Source organism: Gorilla gorilla, chromosome 1 (genome assembly GCF_029281585.2).
Source record: "Gorilla gorilla gorilla isolate KB3781 chromosome 1, NHGRI_mGorGor1-v2.1_pri, whole genome shotgun sequence".
NCBI classification, from domain to species: domain Eukaryota; kingdom Metazoa; phylum Chordata; class Mammalia; order Primates; family Hominidae; genus Gorilla; species Gorilla gorilla.
The window spans coordinates 101,545,046-101,572,934 of NC_073224.2; the positions used below are offsets into that span (position 1 = coordinate 101,545,046).

Below are 27,889 nucleotides of genomic sequence, written 5' to 3' on the forward strand. Positions count from 1 at the left end.
AGTGAGGCACTATCTCTACAAGAAAAAAAAATAGCTGGGCGTGGTGATGCGCGCCTGTATTTTTTTTTTTTTTTTTGAGACAGAGTCTCGCTCTGTCACCCAGGCTGGAGTGCAATGGCCCGATCTTGGCTCACTGCAACCTCCGCCTCCCGGGTTCAAGCGATTCTCCTGCCTCAGCCTCCTGAGTAGCTGGGATTACAGGCGCATGCCACCATGCCCGGCTAATTTTTGTATTTTTAGTAGAGACGGGATTTCACCATGTTGATCAGGCTAATCTCGAACTCCTGACCTCGTGATCCGCCCCCCTCGGCTTCCCAAAGTGTTGGGATTACAGGCGAGAGCCACCGCGCCCGGCCCTAGTAAACTTGTATTTCTCACACATTATGTAAGCCACCTTAGGATACAGTTCTCAAGTAAGTCGCCCTTTTCGGCACCCGATTCTCCAACCCTCCATTGCTCAAACCTTTCCTCCATGGCTGTGTCCCCACCCCGAGTCGTGCATAACTTTTGTTGATGACAAAAGGTGGCAGACTTTTGTCCTGGGGATAGGTAGGTGAAGTGTTTTAAGAAATGGTTATTTTCAGGCTATGCAGAAGAATGAGACTTCACCATCAAGCCTCACTACAGTCAGGCTTGCAGAGCAGCGACACTGTATTGACAATGACAATCCTTTCTTTTAAACTCCAAACCTAACTAAGCCACACGTCTCCATGCAAAGGGTAAAAGATTGAAGACGGAGTGGGAAAGGACAGGAGGCGGGGCATAGCGGGCCTGGAAGGCTTCCAGCTTGTCCCTGTGGACCCTCCTCGCCCCTATGAACTTCCGCCCCCAGTACCTCCGAGACTCTGACAGGCGGATGCCTGCCAACTACGTGAGCACGTGGTGGCGCGCGCGGTCCTGGGCGGAGCCCAGGGGGTAGCTGGGAAGCGACGCAGGACGTGGGTCCGTGCGTACGTGCTCGCTCACGGCGGCGGCGGCGGAGCGGAGAGGCCAGAGCCGGAGACCGAGCTGGGATCGGGCCCCGGGCGGGGGCGGTGCGAGCGGCGCCAAGCAGATCTTAGGGGCGGGGACGGAGCCGGGGCGGGCGGGACTGAAGCGGAGCCCGGGAACGGGGCGGGAGGTCCCAGGGTCCCGGGTTGGGGGGGTGGAGCAGCACTTCGTCGCCGCGGGGGTGCCGGGACTCCGGCCGCAGTGCCGCCGCCATCACGGACTTCCTGTGGGACAAGCGCACGGGCCTCGCCGCCAGAACGGTGAGCGCGCGGGTTGGCTGGCCGCGGGGCCGCGCGGCCGCGCGAAAAGATGGCGACCGCGGGGCGGGCGGGGTTAGGCTTGGGTTGGGGGCAAGGGACGGGGGCGAGATTTGGAGAGGAGGAGAGTTGAGACCTACGAAGCGACGGAGTAGGGAGATGAGGGGGAAGGAGGTCGGCCTGCGTTAGATGTACCAAGAAGACCTGTAGGAAGCTTGGGCGGAACCAGACTAGAAGGGGTGATAGAGTAAGGATGGGAGTGGTTCCAGAGATGTGAAGGAGTGGAATATCAAAGTTGGACTCGGGTCCAATCAAAGCTGGAGGGGAGGAATACATCACCGTGTCACTTGGAACATGCAGGAAGAATTTGCCTGTAGGAGTTCTGGATTTTCTGAGTAAGAAAGGAAAAAGCAAAAGATTTCAAACTTGAGAAAGGTAGGCTAGTGATGTTTTGAGGGGACAGTGCTGTGAGGCCGTTTGATGGTAGTATGTGGTGAGATGGCATTTATGTGGCTATGCTGATTAGGATGACTATGCTGGGAAAATCTTGTGCTTGCAGCTTGGTATGCTACCGGCCCCAGTTACACCAAGAATGCATCAAATACCACCCTCCTCAATTTGGGGAGGTTGGGAAGAAGTGATACAGAATGGTGGTCAGACATCGGAATCATTAAACCTTTTGCATACGCGATTCTCATACACCCCCACCAAGACTTATGTCCCTGGGCCTGTTTCATTTTATTCTGCCTTCCTATTCTCATCTTCCTGGATTGTGACAGTGATTTTTCTCTTTTTTCCTTGAAGGAAAAAAAGGATTTGTGAACCATCCCATTCCAATTCCATTAACTGGAAGGTGGCCAGCTGTCAGCTAAGTAGGGCTGATATTGATTAAAAACCACTTACTGGCCAGGCGCGGTGGCTCACATCTGTAATCCCAGCACTTTGGGAGGCCAAGGCGGGCGGATCACCTGAGGTTGGGAGTTCGAGACCAGCCTTACCAACATGGAGAAACCCTGTCTCTACTAAAAATACAAAATTAGCTGGGCGTGGCGGCGCATGCCTGTAATCCCAGCTACTCGGGAGGCTGAGGCAGGAGAATCGCTTGAACCCGGCAGGCGGAGGTTGTGGTGAGCCGAGATTGCGCCATTGCACTCCAGCCTGGGCAACAAGAGCAAAACTCCGTTTCAAAAAAAAACACAAGAAACAGTTGTTATCTACGTCTTAAGCACAAGAGTGGAGGGGCCAGATGGGATGCCGACTGTACTACATTAAAACCTCTCAAGGGAGAGTTGGCCAAAGATGTGAGAGATGATTAAGTTAATTCAAGGGGCCCGACCCAGATCCCTGGAGCTGATAGTATTTGGCGTTTACCTGGTATATGTAGAAACCTGGGAGACTGGATTCCTACCCTCAGGACACTGATAGTCTACTTGAGGAGATAAGATGTACTCTTAATGAGTGTACAACATTTATCATAACTGTAAACCAAAGCTTTACTCTATTGACTTGTGAGGAACTCAGCATCACACAGATCTATATCTTAGATCCTGAACGGGGATACACTGTGGCAGTCTCCATCGGTCGTCATACACTTTCCTCTGTAATGAACTGTGTCCTAGACCTGAAGGTCTTCATGGAGCTGTGTTTGAAGAAAATAAGGATAGAACACTTGAACTGGCCGGGTGCGGTGGCTCATGCCTGTAATCCCAGCACTTTGGGAGGCCGAGGCAGGAGGATCACGAGGTCAGGAGTTTGAGACCATCCTGGCCAACATGGTGAAACCCCGTCTCTACTAAAAATATAAAAATTAGCCAGGAGTGGTGGCGCGTGCCTGTAATCCCAGCTACACAGGAGGCTGAGGCAGGAGAGTTGCTTGAACCTGGGAGGCGGAGGTTGCAGTGAGCCGAGATTGTGCCACTGCACTCCAGCCTGGCCACACAGCGAGACTCTGTCTCAAGAATGAAATAAGAACACTTGAACTGAGGGGTGGGTAATGAGGGATGGGTTTGGGGGCTTTCTAGAGTTTCAGCCAGAGTTAGTAGGTGGCTGTACTCCAATAAGGAGGAATTGTAAGTACAGAGGAAGACTGAGGAAGTTGTGCCTGGTAAAAAGAGGCAGAAATAAAAGAGGGGAAAGCAGCTTAGCATCTTTGGAGCAGCCAGTCCTTGGAGGAGATTTCTGAAAACTCGAAACTTTCCTATTTCCGCTTTCCCTTGCCTTCCAGATGCCTCATCCTCGAAGGTACCACTCCTCAGAGCGAGGCAGCCGGGGGAGTTACCGTGAACACTATCGGAGCCGAAAGCATAAGCGACGAAGAAGTCGCTCCTGGTCAAGTAGTAGTGACCGGACACGACGGCGTCGGCGAGAGGACAGCTACCATGTCCGTTCTCGAAGGTGAGGCCTCAGGAAGAGATACTCAAACACAGGGTCACTCGCTCATTCATTTGTTCAACAAATACATATTGGTTATATGCTAAAACCATTGCCTTAAGTAGCTGGCTGAAGGTAATGTCGGGATAGATAACCAAAGAAGCCATTTGGGCTGCAGTGTTAAGTGTTAGAATACATAGTGAGGAACTGAGGACGTACCCAGTGCGTTTGGTTGGAGTGGGGCAGGATGTGTAATTCAGAGAAAACATTGCAGAGAAAGCAACATCTGTATATGTCTGGAGGACAAGTAGAGTCAGGTGGGGGAAGTGTCTTTGGGCAGAGGGAAAGCATGTGCAAAGGACTGGGAGCTACAGGTAACTAATAAGCTAACAGATAAGACAGTTAGATCTTTGTGTTTTTAATTTTTTTTTAATTTTAAAATATCATTTATTTATTTTTGAGACAGAGTTTCACTCTGTTGCCCAGGCTGGAGTGCAGTGGCAAGATCTCAGCTCACTGCAACTTCTGTGGCCCCAGGTTCAAGCGATTCTTGTGCCTCAGCCTCCCAAGTACCTGGGACTACAGGCATGCGCCATCATGCCTGGCTAATTTTTTTTTTTTTTTTTTTGTATTTTTAGTAAAGACAGGATTTCACCATGTTGGCCTCAAACTCCTGACCTCAAGTGCTCCACCTGCCTTGGCCTCCCAAAGTGCTGGGATTACAGGCATGAGCCACTGTGCCCGGCCCAGTTTTAATATTTTAGTGGTATGTTCAGTGGAAAGAATGGGTTAAGGATGGTTTAGAGCAAGGGGGGATTTCATTCAGGAAAGCTTGAGAAAAAAATGGCTCTTTGTTTCTTTGTATCACTGCAGCGGGAAAAAGGCCCCAATAGGGAGTGGTTCTGCAGATGCCTTTTCAGAGGTTTTGGTGCCATGGCAGATGTGCTTGTTACCTCACTTCTCTGTTCCCTTGGTCCTCTCAGTGACTCAACAAGTGTCTGAGAACAGTTTTCTAGCATTACTCTTTGTCCTCATTAAGGCAGGACCTTGTCACAGGGTATGGTAGGGAATGTGATCTGAACAGATACACCTCATTGGTGTCTGTTATCCAACAGCAGTTATGATGATCGTTCGTCCGACCGGAGGGTGTATGACCGGCGATACTGTGGCAGCTACAGACGCAACGATTATAGCCGGGATCGGGGAGATGCCTACTATGACACAGACTATCGGCATTCCTATGAATATCAGCGGGAGAACAGCAGTTACCGCAGCCAGCACAGCAGCCGGAGGAAGCACAGACGGCGGAGGAGGCGCAGCCGGACATTTAGCCGCTCATCTTCGGTGAGTGCCAGCCCAGGCCCTTCCTCTCCCCACTCTTCTGCAGGCCCTCTAGGACTCTGGTAAGTGAGCAGTATCCTTGTTCTCAGCTGAACATTGGGGCATGAACACTGAGGTGGGCACTGAGTTTGCCTACTTTCTTGGAAGCTCTCCGACTCTTGAAGGGCCCTGGAATCTGCTTTGGAGATGGATGGGCACGGAGCATTTGTGACCCCCAGTGCTCTCCCTGGCATGTTGGGCTTATTGTGTTGGGAGCAGCTTCTCCGCCCCAGCGGCCTCCACTCTTTAATGGGGACCTTGCTTGTGAACTGCCTTTTTCCCCCAAGCCCTGGGCTCTGTAGCCCCCTTGGCAGGCGGGCTTGGGTGGGGGCAAGGGGAGATCTGTGTCTGCCTGGAAGGGCATTGTGTAGAGCATGGGGTTGTGGGTGACATTGGCAACAACACCACTTCTCTGCTCTGCCCATGCCTCTCCCTGTTCCTGTTTTGGGTTTGGGGACTTGGGATTATGCGCCGCTCTCTCTTCTCACACCGATCCACCTTACTGCATCTGACGTGTTCCCTTCCACTGTCCCCCATCATCGTCTGTCCCCCATGGCTGGGCGCCTGTGACCGGTGACCCCTCTACCACCCACCCCGCCTCCCTCCGGCCCCCGCTCCGACACCTGGCTTGCTCCGACCCCCCCTGCCCCCCGACAGCAGCACAGCAGCCGGAGAGCCAAGAGTGTAGAGGACGACGCTGAGGGCCACCTCATCTACCACGTCGGGGACTGGCTACAAGAGCGATGTACAAGCCAAATCGTAACAATCCTATAGCCTGTAATGGTCCCATAGCCATCCTAACGTCCCAAGCCAACCTGAGTCACAGCCTCTTGCCTTTTCTCGGTGTTGTTTATCTGGGTGGTTTGAGTTGCTGTTGAGAATTGACCTCTGTTGTCCACTCCCAGCTCTCACGGCCCCTGGGTTAAAGGTGGTGGGAATCACGCAGGGGTTTTCTTCCCCTGTGACCATCTGTATCTGTTCCCCTTCCTTCATCTCCACCCCAGGTTGCTGTCCCCTTTTTTCTTCCAACTCAGCTCATTCCCCACCTTCTCTCCCTCCCTCTCCCCGACCCTGCTCTCTTTCATTTCAGATGAAATCGTTAGCACCTTAGGAGAGGGGACCTTCGGCCGAGTTGTACAATGTGTTGACCATCGCAGGTAACTGTCAGTCCCTCCCTACTATGTGGGGATAAAGAGATGGTGGGGGTTATATGGGGCTTTTTTGCTAATTAACCTGAGGTAGAATTTCTTAGTCCCCCTACAGCCCTGTTCATTTTGAGACATTCTTGAGAACCCAGCAAAAGCCTCTCCTGCCAACTTACAGGGGTGGGGCTCGAGTTGCCCTGAAGATCATTAAGAATGTGGAGAAGTACAAGGAAGCAGCTCGACTTGAGATCAACGTGCTAGAGAAAATCAATGAGAAAGACCCTGACAACAAGAAGTAAGCAAGCAAGGAAGTATGTAGGGAGGCTGAGAGCCCCATCCCCTACACGGGAGAGACTTCTAGACCTGGTTTAGGCAGACAGGGGAGTCCTAGACCTTCTCATCCATTCATCTTTTGTTCATCATCTTAGAGTAGTAGAACATCAGGGTAGGAAAGGGGGGTGCCTATGACATTCCTTAATCTACTCCCCTTGTTTTCAGGGAAGTTAGATTGCTCTGTAGTTTGACCCCAGCCTAGAATGGCTTCTGTAGAGATATACCCTGGACATAGCCCTAGGACTGAGCATCAACCTCATCGAACAATGAATTAAGCTTTTATAAGTAGAACTATGCTGATAAGGCCACAGACATTTATGCAGTAATATTTTGTTCACATACATTCACAGTCCAAAAATAGAATAAGGACTTTAAGCCAAGATATGAGGCCAGTAGGTATAAATAGGAGCCCAGTGGTAGCTAGTGGTGAATGAATATCAGGAGTTGGGCTGGGGTTGGGATTTAGGATGGACAGTTTGATGATCCAGGATCTATACTGTTTGGAGCTTGGCACTCCACAGCTCTTCAGCAAATAGTTTTTTGAACTATTTAAAATGATGCAGGAAGATATTTTGAAACTTGGGCTGGGCATGGTGGCTCACACCTATAATCCCAGCACTTTGGAGGCCGAGGCGGGCGGATCACAATGTCAGGAGTTTGAGACCAGCCTGGCCAATATGGTGAAACCCCGTCTGTACTAAAAATAAAAAAATTAGCCGGGCATGGTGGTGGACAACTGTAGTCCCAGCTACCTGGAAGGCTGAGGCAGGAGAATCGCTTGAACAGGAGGCAGAGGTTGCAGTGAGCCGAGATCGCGCCACCGCACTCCAGCCTGGGTGACAGAGTGAGACGCCACCTCAAAAACAAAAAAGAAAAGAAAGAAACCTGGCAGATAGTACCATTCTTCTTGGGTCTGGTAGAGGCTATTCCTTAGCTGAACTGAATTTTGGTGTGAGTACTAGCTGGCATGGTTTTACACAAGTATGTGGAATCAACAGCTATGAAGTACCTCCTTGTTGGATGGCTGATGGGCAGATGGGAGCTCATCAGACAAACCCCCTTCCCCCATCTCTCTTCTCAGCCTCTGTGTCCAGATGTTTGACTGGTTTGACTACCATGGCCACATGTGTATCTCCTTTGAGCTTCTGGGCCTTAGCACCTTCGATTTCCTCAAAGACAACAACTACCTGCCCTACCCCATCCACCAAGTGCGCCACATGGCCTTCCAGCTGTGCCAGGCTGTCAAGTGTGAGTGGGGTGGGCCGAAGTGGACTCTGGGGCAGTCCCTCCCTTCATTGGATCTCTCTGTCGGTTGTGCACTGGTGAAGCCCCTAAACAGTCAGCTGTCTGTTATCTGCAGTTCTTTGATTTACTGTCATCTTGAAACGTCTTCTGACTTAACTCCTTGACTGATGTCTTTATCGTCACTGATTGCTCTTACTCTACACCTAGCCTAGCAGCAGCTAGAAGAGAAAGCCTTTGGAATCAAAGCACTTAATTACCCTCCCCTTTTCCTTTCTCCCTTTCTTGGGAAAGCATCAGTCAGACAGCAAACATAAAGAGACAAAAATACACTCCTTAGGGTAAAGGCTTACATTTGTCTGGGATGAGAAGTTCATTCACAGCAAAGGAGATGGGAACACAGAGTATGTAGTTCAGCTAAGGGGCAAGGTGGGGAATTCAAAGAAATATATCATTCCTCTGGAGTCATCAAAATACAGTTTCACAGAATTGAGTTAACATTATGCCAGCTAGACACATGTCAAAGTGTGTACACACTACAACTCAAAGCAAACTTTTTTTTTTTTTTACATCAGTTGAGCTACATATGTATCTTATATTAGAAAGAGCAGAGCTTCTTAGACCAGGCATTCCATTTAGACGTAGAGCAGAAAGCAGCCCTAGTGATTCTGGACCTGTCTCCTCACTGGCTTTGCCCTAGGTAACCAGGCCTGGGGTCAGCTGATACCAGTTAGCTCTGGCCACCTGCACCAAGCCTGACCTGGCCTTCTCCCCTACAGTCCTCCATGATAACAAGCTGACACATACAGACCTCAAGCCTGAAAATATTCTGTTTGTGAATTCAGACTATGAGCTCACCTACAACCTAGAGAAGGTAAGATGGATAGGGTCTGCCCTTGGTTACTGGGGGCAGGCAGCTGGGCCACTTTGCCTTCTGCCGAGCCCTTTGTTTTCTCCCTTTTATTTCGTCCTCCCACATTTTCTCCCTGTCTGGCTCCAACTGGGTAAAACTAAATAGGTTGAAAGGGAGAGATCTCTTAAGAAGACTTAAATTGGGAGATAACTTGTACAGGGGACTTCAGATAACTTTCCAGTAGAGTGAAAGTTTTTAAGGTTCTTGGTTTGGACTTTATTTATTTATTTATTTAGTTATTTGTTTATTTGAGACAGAGTCTCACTCTGTTGCCCAGACTGATGTGCAGTGGCATAATCTCGGCTCACTGCAACCTCTACCTCCCAGGTTTAAGTGATTCTCCTGCCTCAGCCTCTGGAGTAGCTGGGATTACAGGCACCCACCACCACGCCTGGCTAGTTTTTGTGTTTTTAGTAGAGATGGGGTTTTGCCATGTTGGCCAGGCTGGTCTCGAACCCCTAACCTCAGGTGATCTGCCTGTCTCGGGCTCCCAGAATGCTGGGATTACAGGTGTGAGCCACAGTGCCTGGCCCGGACTTCTTTTTTGAGACGTTATTTCTGTGAGGTAGGAAAGCTCGGTTCCTTTGACTAACTGGAGATAATGGAGATCTCAGACCTAAAGAAGCTCTCCCTCCTTTGACCCCTTTGCTACATGTTACATATTTTTAGAGAAACTCCTTTGCTACATGTTACATTTTTTCAGAAAAACCTATTTGCTACATGTTACATGTTTTCAGAATAACTATATATCCAGCACTTGAGTGTAGTCTTCAGTTGCTTACAGATGTGCACGCTGTTCTATAATCATTTCTTAATCCTTTTGCTCCCCTACTTCTAAAAGTATTATGCTGGATGTGGTGGAAGCTGTAAAACAGGAAATTTCCCAGGGCTTGTAAGGCCAGGGAGGAGATCACAGTACGTTTTTTAAGGCTCAGAAGCAATGTAGAGAATACTGGTGGAATCTCAGTCTGGGTGCAGAGGTTCATCCTCTTTCTCCTCTGCTCCTAGAAGCGAGATGAGCGCAGTGTGAAGAGCACAGCTGTGCGGGTGGTAGACTTTGGCAGTGCCACCTTTGACCATGAGCACCATAGCACCATTGTCTCCACTCGCCATTACCGAGCACCAGAAGTCATCCTTGGTAAGGGAGGGCAAGGCTGTCCAAGTGTGTGAGATGATGTGAGGGTGGGGCCACCTAAGCCTCATAACACCTTTTCCCTCCCATTCTCACCCAGAGTTGGGCTGGTCACAGCCTTGTGATGTGTGGAGTATAGGCTGCATCATCTTTGAATACTATGTGGGATTCACCCTCTTCCAGGTAAGTGATGGGATGTCTTACTTGACTGCCTGGCATTCTTCTACCTGGTTCCTTTGTTTTCTGCTGAGGACCTGCCTACTCAGTTCTCCACATTGCCTGCCTTCCTGGCAGCTGATCCTTAGCATGCCCTTTTCAGTCCCGTGCTCAGTTCTGTTTTTGTTTCCCAGACTCATGACAACAGAGAGCATCTAGCCATGATGGAAAGGATCTTGGGTCCTATCCCTTCCCGGATGATCCGAAAGACAAGGTGAACCTTGAGGGGGCACTAGTTAACCCTTTTCCTTTTCTCTCCACAGAATTGGTCTATTTCACATCATTTTCTTTTTTCTTTGATACCTCCTCTCCCCCCAGTTACTTTCAGATGGGGAAATAAGGGAATTGTAACAAGGGTGACCTTCTGATTCCTCAACCTCCCCTTCCCCTCTAGAAAGCAGAAATATTTTTACCGGGGTCGCCTGGATTGGGATGAGAACACATCAGCTGGGCGCTATGTTCGTGAGAACTGCAAACCGCTGCGGGTGAGCTGGGCTCGGGATAAATAGTGCCCACCGTCCAGAAGTCACTTCCTTCTTAGGGTGGTTTGCCCCCTGGAATGCTCTTCACAATCAGAGGGTTAGGAAAGGAGGGGAGGAAAGCTGAAAGAAGACATCTTTGGTCAACAGAGGAAACATAAGAGGGAGTGGTTTTGTGGAGGGAAGGAGGTTAGACAGCCTAACCTTGAGACAACCAGAGATCAAAGCAATGTCCTGGATTCTTTAGGTCAGACAGAAAAGAATAAACTACCTTTGAAGAGCTTACATTTTAATGAGGAACTAAAGAAGATTCATGAAGTTGACAAGGATATACAAGTAGAAAGAACTTTCAAAGATTATGGAGTAATTGTGCTAGTGGGAAGGTAGGTTGAGCTATAATATCAGAAACGTTGGTCCTGGTGTGGTCGTGGTTAGGTAGCCTTCAAATTGGTTGCAAGCAGAGCCTTGGTTCTCCAAGAATGAAAGGTAGGGTCTTGAAGAAGGCAGGGTTTGTAAGGCATCCTGCCTCACCTTTTTCCTGCCCTCCTCCACCAGCGGTATCTGACCTCAGAGGCAGAGGAACACCACCAGCTCTTCGATCTGATTGAAAGCATGCTAGAGTATGAACCAGCTAAGCGGCTGACCTTGGGTGAAGCCCTTCAGCATCCTTTCTTCGCCCGCCTTCGGGCTGAGCCGCCCAACAAGTTGTGGGACTCCAGTCGGGATATCAGTCGGTGACGATCAGGCACTGGGCCCCCCTGCATCTTTTATAGCAGTGGGTGTCCAGTCCAGGACACTGGTGCTTTTTTATACAAGAGAACGAGCCAGAGTTCACTCCTTCCTCCTGGCTCTCTATATACCTGTGAATATGTGAAATAGTGTAAATATGAAAGAACTTGTACCTATCACTTCAACCCCTGCCTTGTACATAATACTATTCCATCCACACAGTTTCCACCCTCACCTGCCCCCTCATACGGAGTTGGATGGGGGCCGAGTGAGGTAACCAGGTGGCATCTACCCCATGTTTTATAAGGAATTTTGTACAGTCTTTGTGAAATAAAATAACGTGCTTCATTTGACCCCCATCCCTGGAGTTGGAGGTTTGGGAATGCTGGGGTGAAGGGATGAAACGATTGGCAAACTTTCTGAGTTTGGGTATGAAGGGAGTCCTTCTTACCCTCCAAAATGAAGCACAGCCAGGCTACCAGTTTATTTCCCCTGTCCACCTTATCATATGGGAGGGTAGTGATGGGTGGGGCAGCATTTCTTTCAGATTAAAGCAGAGAAGTGTTATAAGGTGGCACTTCTCGGATGTGGAATTATGAGAGTTGGGAAAGATCTGACTCCTAGAGTCATTAGGCCGCGGCCCAGTATAGAGCCAGAAACCCAGGTTGAAAACGTGCTCAACCTGGCTCCTAGGGGGGTTGCCACGACCGGTCAGAAGGCTCCCGTCGTCCATCTCGGGAGACTAGGAAGGCCGGATTCCTACGCGAGGCCTGCTGGGAAGTGTAGTTCGTTAGTGGAAGGAAGTCACATGGAAGAGGGGCGGTAGTTGGTTGTGGGCACTGGGTTAGAGGTATCACGTGGGGGCACTTTCGTCTTAGCTTTTGGACAAGACGCAGGCGCAACCCACGGCTGCTGCGGGGATCCTTGTGGCCCTTCCGGTCGGTGGAACCAATCCGTGCACAGAGAAGCGGGGCGAACTGAGGCGAGTGAAGTGGACTCTGAGGGCTACCGCTACCGCCACTGCTGCGGCAGGGGCGTGGAGGGCAGAGGGCCGCGGAGGCCGCAGTTGCAAACATGGCTCAGAGCAGAGACGGCGGAAACCCGTTCGCCGAGCCCAGCGAGCTTGACAACCCCTTTCAGGTGACTTGCGCCGGCCGGCCTCTTTTGGGCGGTCAGGTTGATTCTTCCCGGTTCTGTAGGGTCGGGCTAACTTGTATCCCCATTTGTGACATTTGATCCTGGGAAGAGCCGCCACGTGGGGTGACAGTGACTCCAGACCAGTGAGCACTCTGGGGGGCGGGCCCTGCCCCTTAATGGGCTGGTGCTGGCAGTGTTGGATGATGGATTTGAGGTAAATGTTGTCCCAGTCCTGGGACAACGGCGTGGCCCCGAAGGTGCAGTACTTGGAGCCACAGGCAGTTTGGGAATGGTCCCTGGGAATTCCCCTAGGTGGCACTGGGTGCCAGCTGAGCCCCGGGTCTCTGCCCTCAGGACCCAGCTGTGATCCAGCACCGACCCAGCCGGCAGTATGCCACGCTTGACGTCTACAACCCTTTTGAGACCCGGGAGGTGAGCTACTGGAGAGCATAGGAGTTCAAGGAAGGGAAGGGTTTGCCAGTGAGACAAGTTAGCTTGGGTACAGGGGACTTTTCTGCATGCACAGGAAGGAAGAGGCACTGTGATGTTAGTTCCCTGAGAGAGGCTAGTCAGCCATGGGATGCCTCATCCTTCTAGGGCCACCAGGGCCACCAACCCAAATGGTGTGAGCTCTAAAAGTCAGTCCTGGGAAGATCTGGAGGCTGGCAAGGCCTTAAGCAATGCTCTGTATGGGAAGGCTTTCTTGAAGAAAATAAAGGTTGGGGCTGCTTGGAGTTTAGGTTAGGTGTGCAGTTTGAAAGCAAGGAATGAGGAGGACTACACCTGTTTGTCCCACTGGATTAGAAAATGGTGAGTTGTAAGAATTTAAGGGGTTTTCATGGTACTTAAAAAAAAAAGCCAAGCATGGTGTGCATGCCTGTAATCCCACTTGGGAGGCTGAGGTGGGAGGATTGCTTGAGCCCAGGAATTTGATGGAGACCATCCTGGGCAACAGCGAGACCCCCATCTCTTGAAACGTTTTAAAAATTGGCTAGGTGTAGTGGCACATGCCTGTAGTCCTTGCTACTTGGGAGGCTGGGACGGAAAGACTGCTTGGGCCCAGGAGTTTGAGGCTTCGATGAGTGATGATTGCACCACTGCACTCCAGCCTGGGTGGCAGAGAGACGACTCCACACTCCATCCCCAGAAGAAAAGAAAAAAAAAAAAAAACACACAGTTAAGTGGGGAGATATGGTAAATGAGTGATTTGAGTCCTCACTAAGGAATTGGATATGAGGGATGATAAGGCTGCTACAGGTCATCATAGAGTTCTCTGACAGAAATTCAACAGAAGAACTAGCTTCCTAACAAATGGGGGAAAGGCTGCTTCCTTACATCATGAGTTCTGGGTCTAAAGGTATTCAAGCAGACTCTAGATTCCTGTGTTATGAGGGACTAGATGATCACTAAGGTCTTTTCCTCAACAGCCACCACCAGCCTATGAGCCTCCAGCTCCTGCCCCATTGCCTCCACCCTCAGCTCCCTCCTTGCAGCCCTCGAGAAAGCTCAGCCCCACAGAACCTAAGAACTATGGCTCATACAGCACTCAGGTACAGGAGGTGTGCAGGTGAGGGCTGGGGAGAAGGGCCAGTCCTGGGGCCCAGGGCTCACATCTCCGTCTGCTCACACTGGGCAGGCCTCAGCTGCAGCAGCCACAGCTGAGCTGCTGAAGAAACAGGAGGAGCTCAACCGGAAGGCAGAGGAGTTGGACCGAAGGGAGCGAGAGCTGCAGCATGCTGCCCTGGGGGGCACAGCTAGTAAGTAGTAGAGTGGGGAAGAGCATCTGAGAATTTGGGAGGAGCAAAAACAGGTCTTAAGGGCCTGGGCTCGCCTGGGTGCGGTGGCTCACACCTATAATCCCAGTACTTTGGGAGGCTGAGGTGGGCAGATCACGAGGTCAAGAGATCGAGACCATCCTAGCCAACATGGTGAAACCCTGTATCTACTAAAAATACAAAAAAAAAAAAAAAATTAGCTGGGCATGGTGGCACGCACCTGTAGTCCCAGCTACTCGGGAGGCTGAGGCAGGAGAATCGCTTGAACCTGGGAGGTGGAGGTTGCAGTGAGCCGAGATAGCGCCACTGCACTCCAGCCTGGTGACAGAGTGAGACTCCGTCTCAAAAAAAAAAAAAAAAAACAAACAAAAAAAACACAAACCTGGGCTCTGGAGTCAGACTGCTGAGTTTGAATTTTAGAGATACTGCTTACTAACCAAGAGCTTTTAGGGAAGTTACTTAATCTCGAATGCCTCAGTTTCCCTATTTATAAAATGAAAACCACGTTTGCATCTGTTTGACAGGGTTGTTGTGAAGGTTAAACAAGATATATGTGAAGTACTTGGTACAGTGCTTAGATGTTTTAAATAATAATAAACAGTATTAATTTTTCCACTCTCACTTGTCTCCTTGGACCCCAAATTGGAGATAAAAGAGAGGATCCAGGGCTGGGTATGGTGCCTCACGCCTGTAATTCCAACACTTTGGGAGGCCGAGGCAGGCAGGTTGCTTGAGCTCAGGAGTTAGAGACCAACCTGGACAACATAGTGAGATCCTGCCTCCAAAACATTAATGAAAAAAATTAGCAGGGCATGATGGTACCTGTCTGTAGTCCTAGCTCCTCAAGAAGCTGAGGTGGACAGCCAGGCGCCGGGGCTCATGCCTGTAATCCCAGCACTTTGGGAGGCCAAGGCGGGTGGATCACCTGAGGTCTGGAGTTCAGGACCAGCCAACATGGTGAAACCCTGTCTCTACTAAAAATACAAAAATTAGCTGGGCGTGGTGGCACGTGCCCGTAATCCCAGCTACTCAGGAGACTGAGGCAGGAGAATTACTTGAACCCGGGAGGTGGAGGTTGCACTGAGCCAAGATCACACCACTGCACTCCAACCTGGGCAACAAGAGCAAAACTATCTCAGGAGAAAAAAAAAAAAAAAAAAAAGCTGAGGCGGGAGGGTTGCTTGAGCCCAGGAGGTTGAGGCTATAGTGAACCGTGATCATACCACTACCTTCCAGCCTGAACAACAGAGACCCTATCTCAAAAAAAAAAAAAAAAAAGAGAGAGGATCCAGGGATGGAGAGAAGGGGGAGTGATTCCTTTGTTGGTCTCTGTTTTACTTCTGGGGTCCACCTGTTTTTTTTGTGCCTTACAGCTCGACAGAACAATTGGCCCCCTCTACCTTCTTTTTGTCCAGTTCAGCCCTGCTTTTTCCAGGACATCTCCATGGAGATCCCCCAAGAATTTCAGAAGACTGTATCCACCATGTACTACCTCTGGATGTGTGAGTAGTGAGAAGCCTTTTGGAGGAAGTTACAGGTAGATCTCTTAACTGCCCTGGGGTCCGCTCACCAAGAACCAAACACTTCACCTCTATTTAGAACTCACCAGCCTGCTAGCAAATGTTCTTGCCCTCTCCCCACTTTTTATTGTCTATATGCAGGAATATATTTTGAATTCTTTAGATGTCTTTGGGCTGGGTGCAGTGGTATACGCCTGTAATCCCAGCACTTTGGGAAGCTGAGGTGGGTGGATAACCTGAGGTCAGAAGTTTGAGACTAGCCTGATCAACATGGAGAAACCCCATCTCTACTAAAAATACAAAATTACCTGGGCGTGGTGGCACATGCCTGTAATCCTAGCTACTCAGGAGGCTGAAGCAGGAGAATCACTTGAACCCGGGAAGTGGAGGTTGCAGTGAGCCAAGATCATGCCATTGCACTCCAGCCTGGGCAACAAGAGCAAAACTCCATCTCAAAAAAAAAAAAAAAAAGCCGGGCACGGTGGCTCACGCCTGTAATCCCAGCACTTTGGGAGGCCCAGGTGGGCAGATCACAAGGTTAGGAGATCAAGACCATCCTGGCTAACACGGTGAAACCCCGTCTCTACTACAAATACAAAAAATTAGCCGGGCGTGGTGGCGGGCGCCTGTAGTCCCAGCTACTTAGGAGGCTGAGGTAGGAGAATGGCGTGAACCCAGGAGGCAGAGCTTGCAGTGAGCCGAGATCCTGCCACTGCACTCCAGCCTGGGCGACAGAGCGAGATTCCATCTCAAAAAAAAAAAAAAAAAGAAAAAAAAAGTTAGCTGGGCGTGGTGGCGGGCGCCTGTAGTCCCAGCTACTCTGGAGGCTGAGGCAGGAGAATGGCGTGAACCGGAGAGGCGGAGCTTGCAGTAAGCTGAGATTGCGCCACTGCACTCCAGCCTGCGCGACAGAGCCAGACTCCGTCTCAAAAAAAAAAAATGTCTTTGCAAGGGGATCACACGTTATTGAGATTTGCTTTCTCCATCTCCCCTGTTGAGGATTCCATGAAGGCAGCAGCTGCCTTCATTTCCTTACTCTGCCATGTTTGGTGAATATTATAGGGTGAGCATAGATGGGAAGGAGCCTTCATTGCAGTCCAGAAGGGCTCCTCATCCTGTCCCTCTGCCCCTTAGGCAGCACGCTGGCTCTTCTCCTGAACTTCCTCGCCTGCCTGGCCAGCTTCTGTGTGGAAACCAACAATGGCGCAGGCTTTGGGCTTTCTATCCTCTGGGTCCTCCTTTTCACTCCCTGCTCTTTTGTCTGCTGGTACCGCCCCATGTATAAGGCTTTCCGGTAAGTGTGTTAGTGGTGGGAGAGTGATGGAGACCTGGGATGGGCACCTTCAGCTCTAATTCTTCTCCCACCCTCCCCATTTTTTTCCTGTTTGTAGGAGTGACAGTTCATTCAATTTCTTCGTTTTCTTCTTCATTTTCTTCGTCCAGGATGTGCTCTTTGTCCTCCAGGCCATTGGTATCCCAGGTTGGGGATTCAGGTTTGTGAGGCTGTTATCCACCCTCACCTTTCCCTCTAGATCCAGCCAGCACTGGGTGCTGGGATAGGAGTCGTTCAGAAAAAGGAAATGTGGTTTTAATCCTTGGGAGGTACTAGTTTAATGAGATACAAGACATACTTCCAGGATAGAGCGCAGACAGCACTCTTGACACATATAGATTGAAGGGAAGAATGCTGCATTTGGCCAATCTAAGGTGGCTTCCTGGAGGAGGCATAGAACCATGGTTGAAAGGAGGAAGAAGAATCCCCAGATGAGTGCCTGGAAGAGCTTGGAGAGCTCAGGGCTGGCTAATGGTTCAGAAACTGGAATTAAACTATGAAGAGATTAGATACAGTTTGGGATTGTGGTGCTTGGAATGCTGCTTGATTGACAGGGAGCCACTGCTGATGGGAAGAGTAGGAACAGGGGATGCTGGTGACATAACCAGTGGAGAAGCTGAGGAGCCCCTCTTCACTGGCACATGCTTCCCTTTACAGTGGCTGGATCTCCGCTCTGGTGGTGCCAAAGGGCAACACAGCAGTATCCGTGCTCATGCTGCTGGTCGCCCTGCTCTTCACTGGCATTGCTGTGCTAGGAATTGTCATGCTGAAACGGGTGAGGGCTGTGTTGAAGGTGGGGCCAGGATGGTGAGATCATGGGTCCCCAGGGGCGTGGGTGGAACATTCAGGAGCAACTGGCACAGGTCAGGCTGCTGGGTGGTTCTCAGCTAATGGACCTCTGGGGTGTGTGTTTCTGTGTGTGAGTGTGTGTGCTGGGCAGCAGGCTGCCGAGTGGTAGTGATGTTGTTAGGCTGGGGTGGGGAACCAGTGGCTGGAATGGGCTGGAATGTCTTTGTCCTCTACTTGCAGATCCACTCCTTATATCGCCGCACAGGTGCCAGCTTTCAGAAGGCCCAGCAAGAATTTGCTGCTGGTGTCTTCTCCAACCCTGCGGTGCGAACCGCAGCTGCCAATGCAGCCGCTGGGGCTGCTGAAAATGCCTTCCGGGCCCCGTGACCCCTGACTGGGATGCCCTGGCCCTGCTACTTGAGGGAGCTGACTTAGCTCCCGTCCCTAAGGTCTCTGGGACTTGGAGAGACATCACAAACTGATGGCTCCTCCGTAGTGCTCCCAATCCTATGGCCATGACTGCTGAACCTGACCGGCGTGTGGGGAGTTCACTGTGACCTAGTCCCCCCATCAGGCCACACTGCTGCCACCTCTCACACGCCCCAACCCAGCTTCCCTCTGCTGTGCCACGGCTGTTGCTTCGATTATTTAAATAAAAAGAAAGTGGAACTGGAACTGACATCCTCGTTTCCTGAATCTTCATTGGGAATTAGGCCTTATGAAAGAGAAAGGAGAGTGTGGAGTGAGGTGGGAAGGTCGGACCCGGCTTTAGTGTAAACTGGGAGATATGAGGGGCGGGGCGGTGGAGCCCGAGTGGCTGGCGCAGGAAGGAGGTGGGAAGTCCACGGAAACGCGAAACCCGGAGACGCCAGGGAGCCCTGCTCCCCACCCCTCTCCATTAATGACGGGGAAGAGCCACCGCCTCTGCCGGGAACGCCAAGGAATACGCGGGCCTGGAGCCTGAAAAGCTGGGTGGGGCTCAAGTGGAGGCCCAAAGGATCACTAGCAGCCTAGCCAGGGTCCAGAGAGAGGCAGGGACTGGAGGAGCGCTTATTCGAAGGGCAGATCCGACTGCCTCGCCCTGCCGCGGGATCCCCCAACCCCGACAGGGTCTCAGTCCCGAACTACAACTCCCGGGGTGCACCGCGCCGGCCCTCGCCGCCACGCCCCTCCTTCCCGCACCATCCCCATTCCCATCCCCCTCCTCTAGTCCGCGACCTGCGGCAGCCGGAGCTCGGGGAGCGGAGCGTGGTGGGGAGGGGAGCGGGACAGGCGACACAGGAGACAGCGGCGCCGCGGCCTCTCCCCACCAGGCGGCCCCGGATCCCACTGGACGCCCTGAGGGCACACCGAGCGCGCCTCTAGAGTCACCCCACGCCGACCCCTCCCCTCTTCTCTAGACTTATTTCCATCCTTCCCGCTTTTACCCTCCCCACCCCTCCCTGGGCTCCAGGCCGCCGCCCCCTCCTCACTCCTGGACCGGCCCTTCTCGGTGCCCCTCTTCCCTAGGGAGATGCGATGAGCCGGTGCCCCCGCGTCTTCATCGTCGCCCCGGGCACGGTGCCCGTCCAGTGCCCGTGGTGGGGAGGGAGCACTCCGCGGTCCCTCCGTGACGCCCCTCGCTTGGCCCCCCCCACAGCTGGCGTCCCTCGGCCATGCCCCAGGGGACCCAGCCAGGGGGTGGGCTCTAGAGCGAGGGGGGTGGAGAGGAGAAAGGACGGGACCTTGGGCGCCTCTGAGATGCTCCCAAGTGCCAGGGAGGGCCGAGCGAGGCGCAGGCAACCGGGCAGCAGGCATGATGCCCTCGCCTAGTGACTCCAGCCGCTCGCTGACCAGCCGGCCCAGCACCAGGGGCCTTACCCACCTCCGCCTCCACCGACCCTGGCTGCAGGCCCTGCTTACGCTGGGGCTGGTCCAAGTGCTCCTGGGCATCCTGGTGGTCACCTTCAGCATGGTGGCCTCTTCCGTCACCACCACCGAGAGCATCAAGAGGTCCTGCCCGTCTTGGGCTGGGTTCTCGGTGAGTTGGGTGTACAGTTGTTGGGTGGGGGAGGCTCCTCGGGCCCCACCCTCCACACCAGCTGCAAGTCCACATCCTCGCCTCTCCTCCCTCTCCTGGTCCTCTGCCTCCTTACAGGGCTGGGTGCATCCTGTGGTGAGGGGCTCACTCAGGAGCCTCCCCTGCCAGGCTGAGCCTGTGCCCACTCTGTCCCCAGCTGGCGTTCTCCGGGGTGGTTGGCATTGTGTCCTGGAAGCGGCCATTCACTCTAGTGGTAGGTGCCAGGGTCCAGTGCCCACTGGGAGGCAGGTGCCCAGCACCCAAGGGGAAGCCCATTTATGTCCTCAAGAAGGGAACTGGCTCCCCAGTTGGTGCCAGCCGGGTGGGCACGAAGTGTCTGTGAAGGAGGGGGACTCTGTCCGTGGCAGAGGAGTACTCATGAGGGTCCCAGCCCTGAGTCTGCACCCTGTTTTCCCCAGATCTCCTTCTTCTCCTTGCTTTCGGTGCTCTGTGTCATGCTTAGCATGGCTGGCTCTGTTCTCTCCTGTAAGAATGCTCAACTGGCCCGAGACTTCCAACAGTGCTCTCTGGTGAGATTTGAGGAGGGAGAGCTGGAAAGAACTGGCTGGGGGAGGTGTACAGGACACCTCAGTTTGTCCTGACTCAGGCTGCCTCACCCTCCCTGCTCCACTCAGGAAGGAAAGGTCTGTGTGTGCTGTCCCTCTGTTCCCCTCCTCCGGCCCTGTCCAGAGTCGGGGCAGGAACTGAAAGTTGCCCCTAACTCCACCTGTGATGAAGCCCGAGGGGCCCTCAAGGTGAGCTTGCACCCCGCAAACATCCTCCTGGTTCTCACTCTTGCCTCCCCTCCTGGGGTACTCACAGGCCCATAATGTGTGGAACTTAGCCGTCTCCTGACTCCTCTCCTCCTTTCCCTTCCCCAGAACCTGCTCTTCAGCGTCTGTGGGCTCACCATTTGTGCCGCTATAATCTGTACACTCTCTGCTATTGTCTGCTGCATCCAAATCTTCTCCCTGGACCTCGTGCATACGGTGAGAAGGGAGCAGGGACCAGGGCACGCAGGTATGGTGGGGGCAGGGGTGTGTGTGCTGAGACTTGCCTGAGGGAACAGTGGCTACAGATCTGGCTTTTGAGCACCAGGGGCTATGGGTTATCTATTACCCTCATCTATTGGAGGAATGGATGTTTAGTGGGGAGGATGAGAAGGAGAGATGGCAGGGAGTGAGTTAAGTATGGGATGCTGGTCTGGGACCAGGAGAGGGGGCTTTAGAGAATGGGACTGGATGGTGGGGTAGAGTCAAGAAGGTCCTACGCTGGGCACGGTGGCTCATTCCTGTAATCCCAGCACTTTGAGAGGCCCAGGCAGGCGGATCACCTGAGGCCAGGAGTTCAAGACCCACCTGGCCAACATGGCGAAACCCTGTCTCTATTAAAAATACAAAAATCGGGCCGGGCGCAGTGGCTCATGCCTATAATCCCAGCACTTTGGGAGGCTGAGGAGGGCAGATCACCTGAGATCAGGAGATCGAGACTATCCTGGCTAACATGGTGAAACCCCATCTCTACTAAACATACAAAAAATTAGCCAGGCGTGGTGGCGGGCACCTGTGGTCCCAGCTACTCGGGAGGCTGAGGCAGGAGAATGGCATGAACCTGGGAGGCGGAGCTTGCAGTGAGCTGAAATAGTGCCACTGCACTCCAGCCTGGGCGACAGAGTGAGACTCCGTCTCAAAAAACAAACAAACGAAATACAAAAATTAGCCAAGTGTGGTGGCGGGTGCCTGTAATCCCAGCTACTTGGGAGTCTGAGGCAGGAAAATTGCTTGAACTGGGGAGGCAGAGGCTGCAGTGAGCTGAGATAGTGCCACTGCATTCCAGCCTGGGCGACAAGAGCAAGACTCCGTCTCACAAAAAAAAAAAAAAAAAAAAAAAATATATATATATATATATATATATATACACACACACAAAAATACAAAAATTAGGCTGGACTCCGTGGCTCATGCCTGTAATCCCAGCACTTTGGGAGGCCAAGGCAGGAGGATCACCAGATATCAGGAGTTTGACACCAGCCTGGCCAACATGGCGAAACCCTATCTCTACTAAAAATACAAAAATTAGCCGGGTGTGGTGGCAGGCGCCTGTAATCCCAGCTGCTCGGAAGACTGAGGCTGGAGAATCGCTTGAACCTGGGAGGCAGAGGTTGCAGTGAGCTGAGATGTAGCCATTGTACTCAGCCTGGGCGACAAGAGTGAACCTTCGTCTCAAAATAATAATAATAATAATAATAATAATAATAATAATAATAATAATTAGCTGGGCATGGTTGCACACCCTTATAATTCCAGCTACTCGGGAGGCTGAGGCATGGGAATCGCTTGATCCTGGGAGGTGGGGGTTGCAGTGAGCTGAGATTGCGCCACTGCACTCCAGCAACAGAGTCAGAATCTGTCTCAAAAAAAAAAGAAGGTCCTAGATGGAGGTGAGGCTAAAGGGTGGACATTCCTGTGAAGACACAGAATGTGTGGAGCTTCTGGATGGAGGTGGGGCCATAAAGAGGAATTTGTGGGTGGGCAGGGCCAGAGCTAGAGGTACAGGGTGAGCGTGGGGTTAAGGAGAGCTGATTTTGGGTGAGGGAGGGGCCAGAACAAGAGCTTCTCTCAGGGGATAGGGCCAGAAAAAATAATGTAGATGAGAGAGGAGTTTGGGGGCCCAGGAGGAGCTGTATTCCCAGAATCCAGACTTGCTGACCTGCTCGCTTCCCCAGCAGCTGGCCCCTGAGCGGTCAGTCTCAGGCCCACTGGGACCTCTGGGCTGCACATCCCCGCCCCCAGCCCCTCTCCTACACACCATGCTGGACCTGGAGGAATTTGTCCCGCCTGTGCCCCCACCGCCCTACTATCCCCCAGAGTATACCTGCAGCTCAGAAACAGATGCACAGAGGTAAGGCCTGGTGGGGTCTTGCTGGGGGAGCTAAGGAAGGGGACTGGGGCTGGGCCTGGATTGCTGGAGAGAGGGATCTTTGTGGAGTGGGAATTATTTCTCCTACATTGACCCTCTTCCTCATCTGCCAGCATCACGTACAATGGCTCCATGGACAGCCCAGTGCCCTTGTACCCTACCGATTGCCCCCCTTCTTATGAGGCGGTCATGGGGCTACGAGGAGACAGCCAGGTGAGAGCACAGCACGGCTTGGGGCGGGCTGGGGAGCCGGGTTGTAGCCTGGAAAGCTGAACAGGCTGTAGCCTCTGGATAAAGATAGTAACAGTGGTCAAGGTCTTTACAGCACCAGCACGCCCACTGTTGCCTTTGATCTTCCCTAGAGCCTGGTGAGGTGAGTGGGTTGGAAGCTATCATTTCTGCCATACAGACGTGGAAGCTGAGGCTGCACAATTAAGTGACTTGTACAAAGGGACAAGGCTGGTCTGGAATCTAAGTCTCCAGAGCTCTGTCTAGCACATGGGGGTGTTCAGTGTGTAGGGCTGAACCCTTGACCCTGTGTCTTCTGCAGGCCACTCTCTTTGACCCTCAGCTTCACGATGGCTCGTGCATCTGTGAGCGAGTGGCCTCCATTGTAGACGGTGAGCAGGGCGTAATGAGGGGTGGACAAGGGCGGGGCTGCCAGGGATAGCTGGGGTGGGTAGAGACAATAGAAGGGGAAAACAAGGCGGAGTTGGTGGTTTGGGGACATAGGAGGGCTGCGGCAACTTGGAACCCTGGACTTATTTTTCTCCTCTGAGATAAAGCTGGAGGCACAGTGGCCCCTAGAGGCTGGGCTTGGGAGAAGAGGAACTGCCTGGGCAGGGCTAGGCCAGGCCAGGCTGGTGCTACACAGCGCCCCCTGCCGCCCACAGTGTCCATGGACAGCGGGTCTCTGGTGCTGTCAGCCATTGGTGACCTCCCTGGGGGCTCTAGCCCGTCGGAGGACTCGTGCCTGCTGGAGCTGCAGGGCTCCGTGCGCTCCGTGGACTACGTGCTCTTTCGCTCCATCCAGCGCAGCCGTGCCGGCTACTGCCTCAGCCTGGACTGTGGCCTGCGGGGCCCCTTCGAGGAAAGCCCCCTGCCACGGCGCCCCCCACGGGCCGCCCGCTCCTATTCCTGCTCTGCCCCTGAAGCTCCACCCCCACTGGGTGCCCCCACAGCTGCCCGCAGCTGCCACCGGTTGGAGGGCTGGCCGCCCTGGGTGGGACCCTGCTTCCCCGAGCTGAGGCGGCGGGTCCCCCGGGGAGGGGGCCGCCCAGCCGCAGCCCCGCCCACCCGAGCCCCGACTCGTCGCTTCAGCGATAGCTCAGGTTCCCTCACCCCACCGGGGCACCGGCCTCCTCATCCGGCATCCCCACCACCGCTGCTGCTGCCACGGTCCCACAGCGACCCAGGCATCACCACCTCCAGTGACACTGGTGAGCCCCCTCCCCGACTGCCCAGGCTCAGGAGAGGGTAGGCACTGGGAGTTAGGTGGCCAGTGATGCCCACCAGGATTGGGGCACAGTTGAGGTCCCTGAGTAGGAAGAAAGGGTGAGTTCACTCCTCTGGTAGACACTTCTCGGGTACGCACGTCCTAGGGACAGAACATCCATAGCTTAGCAGCTAAAAAATGAGAATTTTTTTTTTTTTTTTTTTTTGAGACGGAGTCTCTGGCTCTGTCGCCCAGGCTGGAGTACAGTGGCATGATCTTGGTTCACTGCAACCCGTTTCCCGGGTTCAAGTGACTCTCTCCTGCTTCAGCCTGCCGAGTAGCTGGGACTACAGGTGTGCGCCACCATGACCGGCTAATATATTTTTTTTTTTTTTTGAGACTGTGTCTCGCTCTGTCACCCAGGCTGGAGTGCAGCCGCGCGATCTGGGCTCACTGCAAGCTCTGCCTCCCGGGTTCACGCAATTCTCCTGCCTCAGCCTCCCGAGTAGCGAGTAGCTGGGACTACAGATGCCTGCCACCACGTCCGGCTATTTTTTTGTATTTTTAGTAGAGATGGGGTTTCACCGTGTTATCCAGGATGGTCTCAATCTCCTGACCTCGTGATCTGCCCGCCTCGGCCTCCCAAAGTGCTGGGATTACAGGCATGAGTCACCGCGCCCGGGCAATTTTTGTATTTTTTTTTTTTTTTTTTTTTGAGACAGAGTCTTGCTGTGTCGCTCAGGCTGGAGTGCAGTGGCACAATCTTGGCTCACTGCAAGCTCCGCCTCCCAGGTTCACGCCATTCTCCTGCTTCAGCCTCCTGAGTAGCTGGGACTACAGGTGCCCGCCACCACGCCCGGCTAATTTTTTGTATTTTTAGTAGAGGTGGGGTTTCACCGTGCTAGCCAGGATGATCTCGATCTCCTGACCTCGTGATCCGCCCGCCTCGGCCTCCCAAAGTGCTGGGATTACAGGCATGAGCCACCGTGCCCGGCCTAGGCTGTTGATCCATTTTAAATGACTTTTTGTGTATAGTGTGAAGTAGGGTTTCAGAGTCTTTCTTTTGCATGTAGAAATCGGTGCACCATTCTCCTGCCTCAGCTTCCCAAGTACCTGGGACTACAGGCACCCACCACCACGCCCTGCTAATTTTTTTTGTATTTTTAGTAGAGACAGGGTTTCACTGTGTTAGCCAGGCTGGTCTTGATCTCCTGACCTTGTGATCTGCCTGCCTCGGCCTCCCAAAGTGCTGGGATTACAGGCGTGAGCCACCGCGCCCAGCCCAATTTTTGTATTTTTTAGTAGAGACAGGGTTTCACCCTTTTGGCCAGGCTGGTCTTGAACTCCTGACCTCAAGTGATCCACCCGCCTCGGCCTCCCAAAAGGATTTATTTTTTGAAAGCAGTTCCACAGCTCTCAGCTTGGTCCACTTATCTGTCCTCCCCAAGCTTCAGCTGTCACTTGTAAAACATGTATAATAATAGTACTTCAGGCCCGGCACAGTGGCTTGCACCTGTAATCCCAGCACTGTGGGAAGCTGAGGTGGATGGATCACCTGAGGTCGGGAGTTCGAGACCAGCCTGGCTAACATGGTGAAACCCTATCTCTACTAAAAATACAAAAATTAGCCAGGTGTGGTGGAGCGCGCCTGTAATTCCAGCTACTAACAGAGAGGCTAAGGCAGGAGAATCGCTTGAACCTGGAAAGCGGGGGTTGCCGTGAGCCAAGATCATGCCACTGCACTCCAGCCTGGGTGACAGAGACACACTCCATCTCAAAAACACAAACAAACAAACAAACAACATGTATAATAACAGTACTTCAGCCATAGGCATTGTACTCGAAGATGCTGAGAAAGGACAGTGGCCGGGCGAGGCTGTTCACACCTATAATCCCAGCACTTTGGGAGGCCAAGGCAGGTGGATCACCTGAGGTCAGGAGTTCAAGACCAGCCTAGCCAACATGGTGAAACCCCCATCTCTACTAAAAATTCAAAAATTAGCTGGGCCTGGTGGTGGACGCCTATAATCCCAGCTACTAGGGAGGCTGAGGCAGGAGAGTCGCTTGAACCTGGGAGGCGGAGGTTGCAGTGAGCTGAGATCGTACCACTGCACTCCGGCCTGGGCAACACAGTGAGACTCCATCTCAAAAAAATAAGAAAGGAGATAGTACTGGGGAACGCTTGGCACTGTGCGCCAGGTGCTGAACAACACCACTGCAGTCCCTGTTGTGGTGGATTGTACCATCTAGTTGCTGGCTAATATAGACAGAGATGCTGGCCCTTTGATTGGGGATGGAGCGTGGGAGCTGTGAAAGCTCCTCTGGGCTTGAGTTCCCACAGGAGGGTGGGTGTGTCCACAGAACACTTCCACTCACTCCCTGTCTCCCTTTCTCTCTTCTCCCCAGCTGACTTCAGGGACCTTTATACCAAAGTGCTTGAGGAAGAAGCTGCTTCTGTTTCCTCTGCAGATACAGGTCAGGCATGTGGTTTGCGCCCCAGGGGTGGGGATTGGGCATGGCTGCCCAGCCCCCTCTCCACCCTACAATACCATTCTCTTATCTCTGTCTCTCTGCAGGGCTCTGCTCTGAAGCCTGCCTCTTCCGTCTAGCCCGCTGCCCTTCCCCCAAGTTGCTACGTGCCCGGTCAGCCGAGAAACGGCGCCCTGTGCCCACCTTCCAAAAAGTTCCCCTGCCCTCGGGCCCTGCACCTGCCCACTCCCTGGGGGACCTAAAGGGCAGCTGGCCAGGTCGGGGCCTGGTCACTCGTTTCCTCCAGATATCCAGGAAAGCCCCAGACCCCAGTGGGACTGGAGCTCATGGACATAAGCAGGTAGGAATTCGGGGAGCCAGGAAAGATGTTTGGGAAAGCGTGGAGCTTCAGATTGAGCTTTATTGATGATGCCCTTTCTTGTGTCCCTGTCCAGGTGCCCCGGAGCCTGTGGGGCCGGCCTGGCCGAGAGAGCCTCCACCTTCGCAGCTGCGGAGATCTGAGCTCTAGCTCTTCCCTGCGGCGTCTCCTGTCTGGCCGCAGGCTGGAGCGTGGTACCCGCCCCCACAGCCTCAGCCTCAATGGGGGCAGCCGGGAGACTGGGCTCTGACCTGGGCTTCTTGTCACACTGAACACATCCAGCCACAGGCACCAGCTGGTTGGGACCAGCAGCCCCCAGCATCCTCTTGCACTGGCTGGCACAAAAAGAAACCTGCTGTATACCCCCCAAAGTGTCCCTTTCCTCTGGGGTCTCTTGCTGCTTGCCTGTGCTGCTCTGGACTGGGAGAGCTTCTGTCCTGTGCTGCATGGGTATTTAGGCTGTGGGGGAGATGCCCCTGCTTATAGCACTGGAGGAGGAAAACAAATTCTTGTCCCCCCCAGAATGAGAGTGGCTCTTTCTGATTTGCAAGGGCACTACGGTCAGGGCAAAGGCATGGCCCAGGTGTTTAAGTACAGGGTGACGTGTGCCTATGCAATGGGGTGGTAAGGCAGGCACGAAGAGTCCAAAAAATCTAGGTGGCCTCTCAGCTCTGCCACCTCTAGCTGCATGACCTTGGGCAAGCTATGTAACCCCAATTGCCTGATCCATTAAAGACTGTGAAGGTAGAATGTTTGTAAAGCTCTTAACAGTATGTAAGCCTTCAATAAATTTCAGTTTTCCCCTTCTTTTCTTGATCATTCTCTGTCACCAGTGAAATTTGTTCTAGTGTCTCTCATATTTAAGAAAACTCTTTCAGGACTGGGTAT

General features: G+C 52.8%; 3 protein-coding genes across 14 annotated transcripts; all 3 read left to right on the forward strand.

Moving 5' to 3' along the window:
* Nucleotides 1-945: 945 nt before the first annotated feature.
* On the forward strand, nt 946-12,201 carry CLK2 (CDC like kinase 2). Of its 7 annotated transcripts, none has more exons than XR_002005301.3 (14): nt 954-1,250; nt 3,472-3,641; nt 4,733-4,961; nt 5,655-5,742; nt 6,088-6,154; nt 6,321-6,437; nt 7,557-7,723; nt 8,497-8,591; nt 9,639-9,768; nt 9,863-9,945; nt 10,113-10,192; nt 10,373-10,463; nt 10,705-10,840; nt 12,065-12,201. XR_002005301.3 is itself a non-coding variant. In XM_019023836.3 (13 exons), exons 2-13 carry the CDS (start codon nt 3,472-3,474, stop codon nt 11,193-11,195), a joined length of 1,500 nt encoding a protein of 499 aa, XP_018879381.1. In that variant the 5' UTR covers nt 946-1,250; the 3' UTR covers nt 11,196-11,545. The 7 variants fall into 7 exon arrangements, 5 of the variants coding, with proteins under 5 accessions (XP_018879381.1, XP_004026973.1, XP_018879407.1 ...); XR_010129432.1 differs by lacking the exon at nt 12,065-12,201 and adding an exon at nt 11,013-11,156; XM_019023836.3 differs by lacking the exons at nt 10,705-10,840; nt 12,065-12,201 and adding an exon at nt 11,013-11,545 and having other exon boundaries at nt 946-1,250.
* SCAMP3 (secretory carrier membrane protein 3) lies at nt 12,066-18,419 on the forward strand. Of its 3 annotated transcripts, XM_019023886.4 has the most exons (9): nt 12,066-12,326; nt 12,678-12,755; nt 13,751-13,873; nt 13,960-14,080; nt 15,472-15,600; nt 16,753-16,912; nt 17,010-17,111; nt 17,609-17,726; nt 17,981-18,419. In XM_019023886.4, exons 1-9 carry the CDS (start codon nt 12,261-12,263, stop codon nt 18,125-18,127), a joined length of 1,044 nt encoding a protein of 347 aa, XP_018879431.1. In that variant the 5' UTR covers nt 12,066-12,260; the 3' UTR covers nt 18,128-18,419. The 3 variants fall into 3 exon arrangements, with proteins under 3 accessions (XP_018879431.1, XP_018879437.1, XP_055217339.1); XM_019023892.4 differs by lacking the exon at nt 12,678-12,755 and having other exon boundaries at nt 12,071-12,326; XM_055361364.1 differs by lacking the exon at nt 12,066-12,326 and having other exon boundaries at nt 12,678-13,133.
* Nucleotides 18,420-18,575: 156 nt separating this feature from the next.
* ENTREP3 (endosomal transmembrane epsin interactor 3) lies at nt 18,576-27,808 on the forward strand. Of its 4 annotated transcripts, none has more exons than XM_004026916.5 (12): nt 18,588-19,760; nt 19,957-20,013; nt 20,219-20,329; nt 20,435-20,554; nt 20,681-20,788; nt 22,528-22,700; nt 22,832-22,931; nt 23,269-23,338; nt 23,612-24,157; nt 26,560-26,628; nt 26,730-26,983; nt 27,078-27,808. In XM_004026916.5, exons 1-12 carry the CDS (start codon nt 19,536-19,538, stop codon nt 27,249-27,251), a joined length of 2,007 nt encoding a protein of 668 aa, XP_004026965.1. In that variant the 5' UTR covers nt 18,588-19,535; the 3' UTR covers nt 27,252-27,808. The 4 variants fall into 4 exon arrangements, with proteins under 4 accessions (XP_063550451.1, XP_004026965.1, XP_004026966.1 ...); XM_019023780.4 differs by having other exon boundaries at nt 18,668-19,760; nt 22,525-22,700; XM_063694381.1 differs by lacking the exons at nt 20,219-20,329; nt 20,435-20,554 and having other exon boundaries at nt 18,576-19,760.
* Nucleotides 27,809-27,889: the final 81 nt, after the last annotated feature.

What these genes read in the sequence shown, in the direction of transcription:
- CLK2 (XM_019023836.3), top strand. Translation starts at nt 3,472, where the DNA reads ATGCCTCATCCTCGAAGGTACCACTCCTCAGAGCGAGGCAGCCGGGGG. An exon ending in GGACTGGCTACAAGAGCGAT is followed by an intron (nt 5,743 to 6,087) that starts GTACAAGCCAAA and finishes CTTTCATTTCAG; the next exon opens with ATGAAATCGTTAGCACCTTA. An exon ending in AGCACCAGAAGTCATCCTTG is followed by an intron (nt 9,769 to 9,862) that starts GTAAGGGAGGGC and finishes ATTCTCACCCAG; the next exon opens with AGTTGGGCTGGTCACAGCCT.
- ENTREP3 (XM_019023780.4), top strand. Translation starts at nt 19,536, where the DNA reads ATGATGCCCTCGCCTAGTGACTCCAGCCGCTCGCTGACCAGCCGGCCC. An exon ending in AGCGGCCATTCACTCTAGTG is followed by an intron (nt 20,014 to 20,218) that starts GTAGGTGCCAGG and finishes TGTTTTCCCCAG; the next exon opens with ATCTCCTTCTTCTCCTTGCT. An exon ending in ACTTCCAACAGTGCTCTCTG is followed by an intron (nt 20,330 to 20,434) that starts GTGAGATTTGAG and finishes TGCTCCACTCAG; the next exon opens with GAAGGAAAGGTCTGTGTGTG.
- SCAMP3 (XM_019023886.4), top strand. Translation starts at nt 12,261, where the DNA reads ATGGCTCAGAGCAGAGACGGCGGAAACCCGTTCGCCGAGCCCAGCGAG. An exon ending in TGCCCTGGGGGGCACAGCTA is followed by an intron (nt 14,081 to 15,471) that starts GTAAGTAGTAGA and finishes TGTGCCTTACAG; the next exon opens with CTCGACAGAACAATTGGCCC. An exon ending in CATGTACTACCTCTGGATGT is followed by an intron (nt 15,601 to 16,752) that starts GTGAGTAGTGAG and finishes TCTGCCCCTTAG; the next exon opens with GCAGCACGCTGGCTCTTCTC.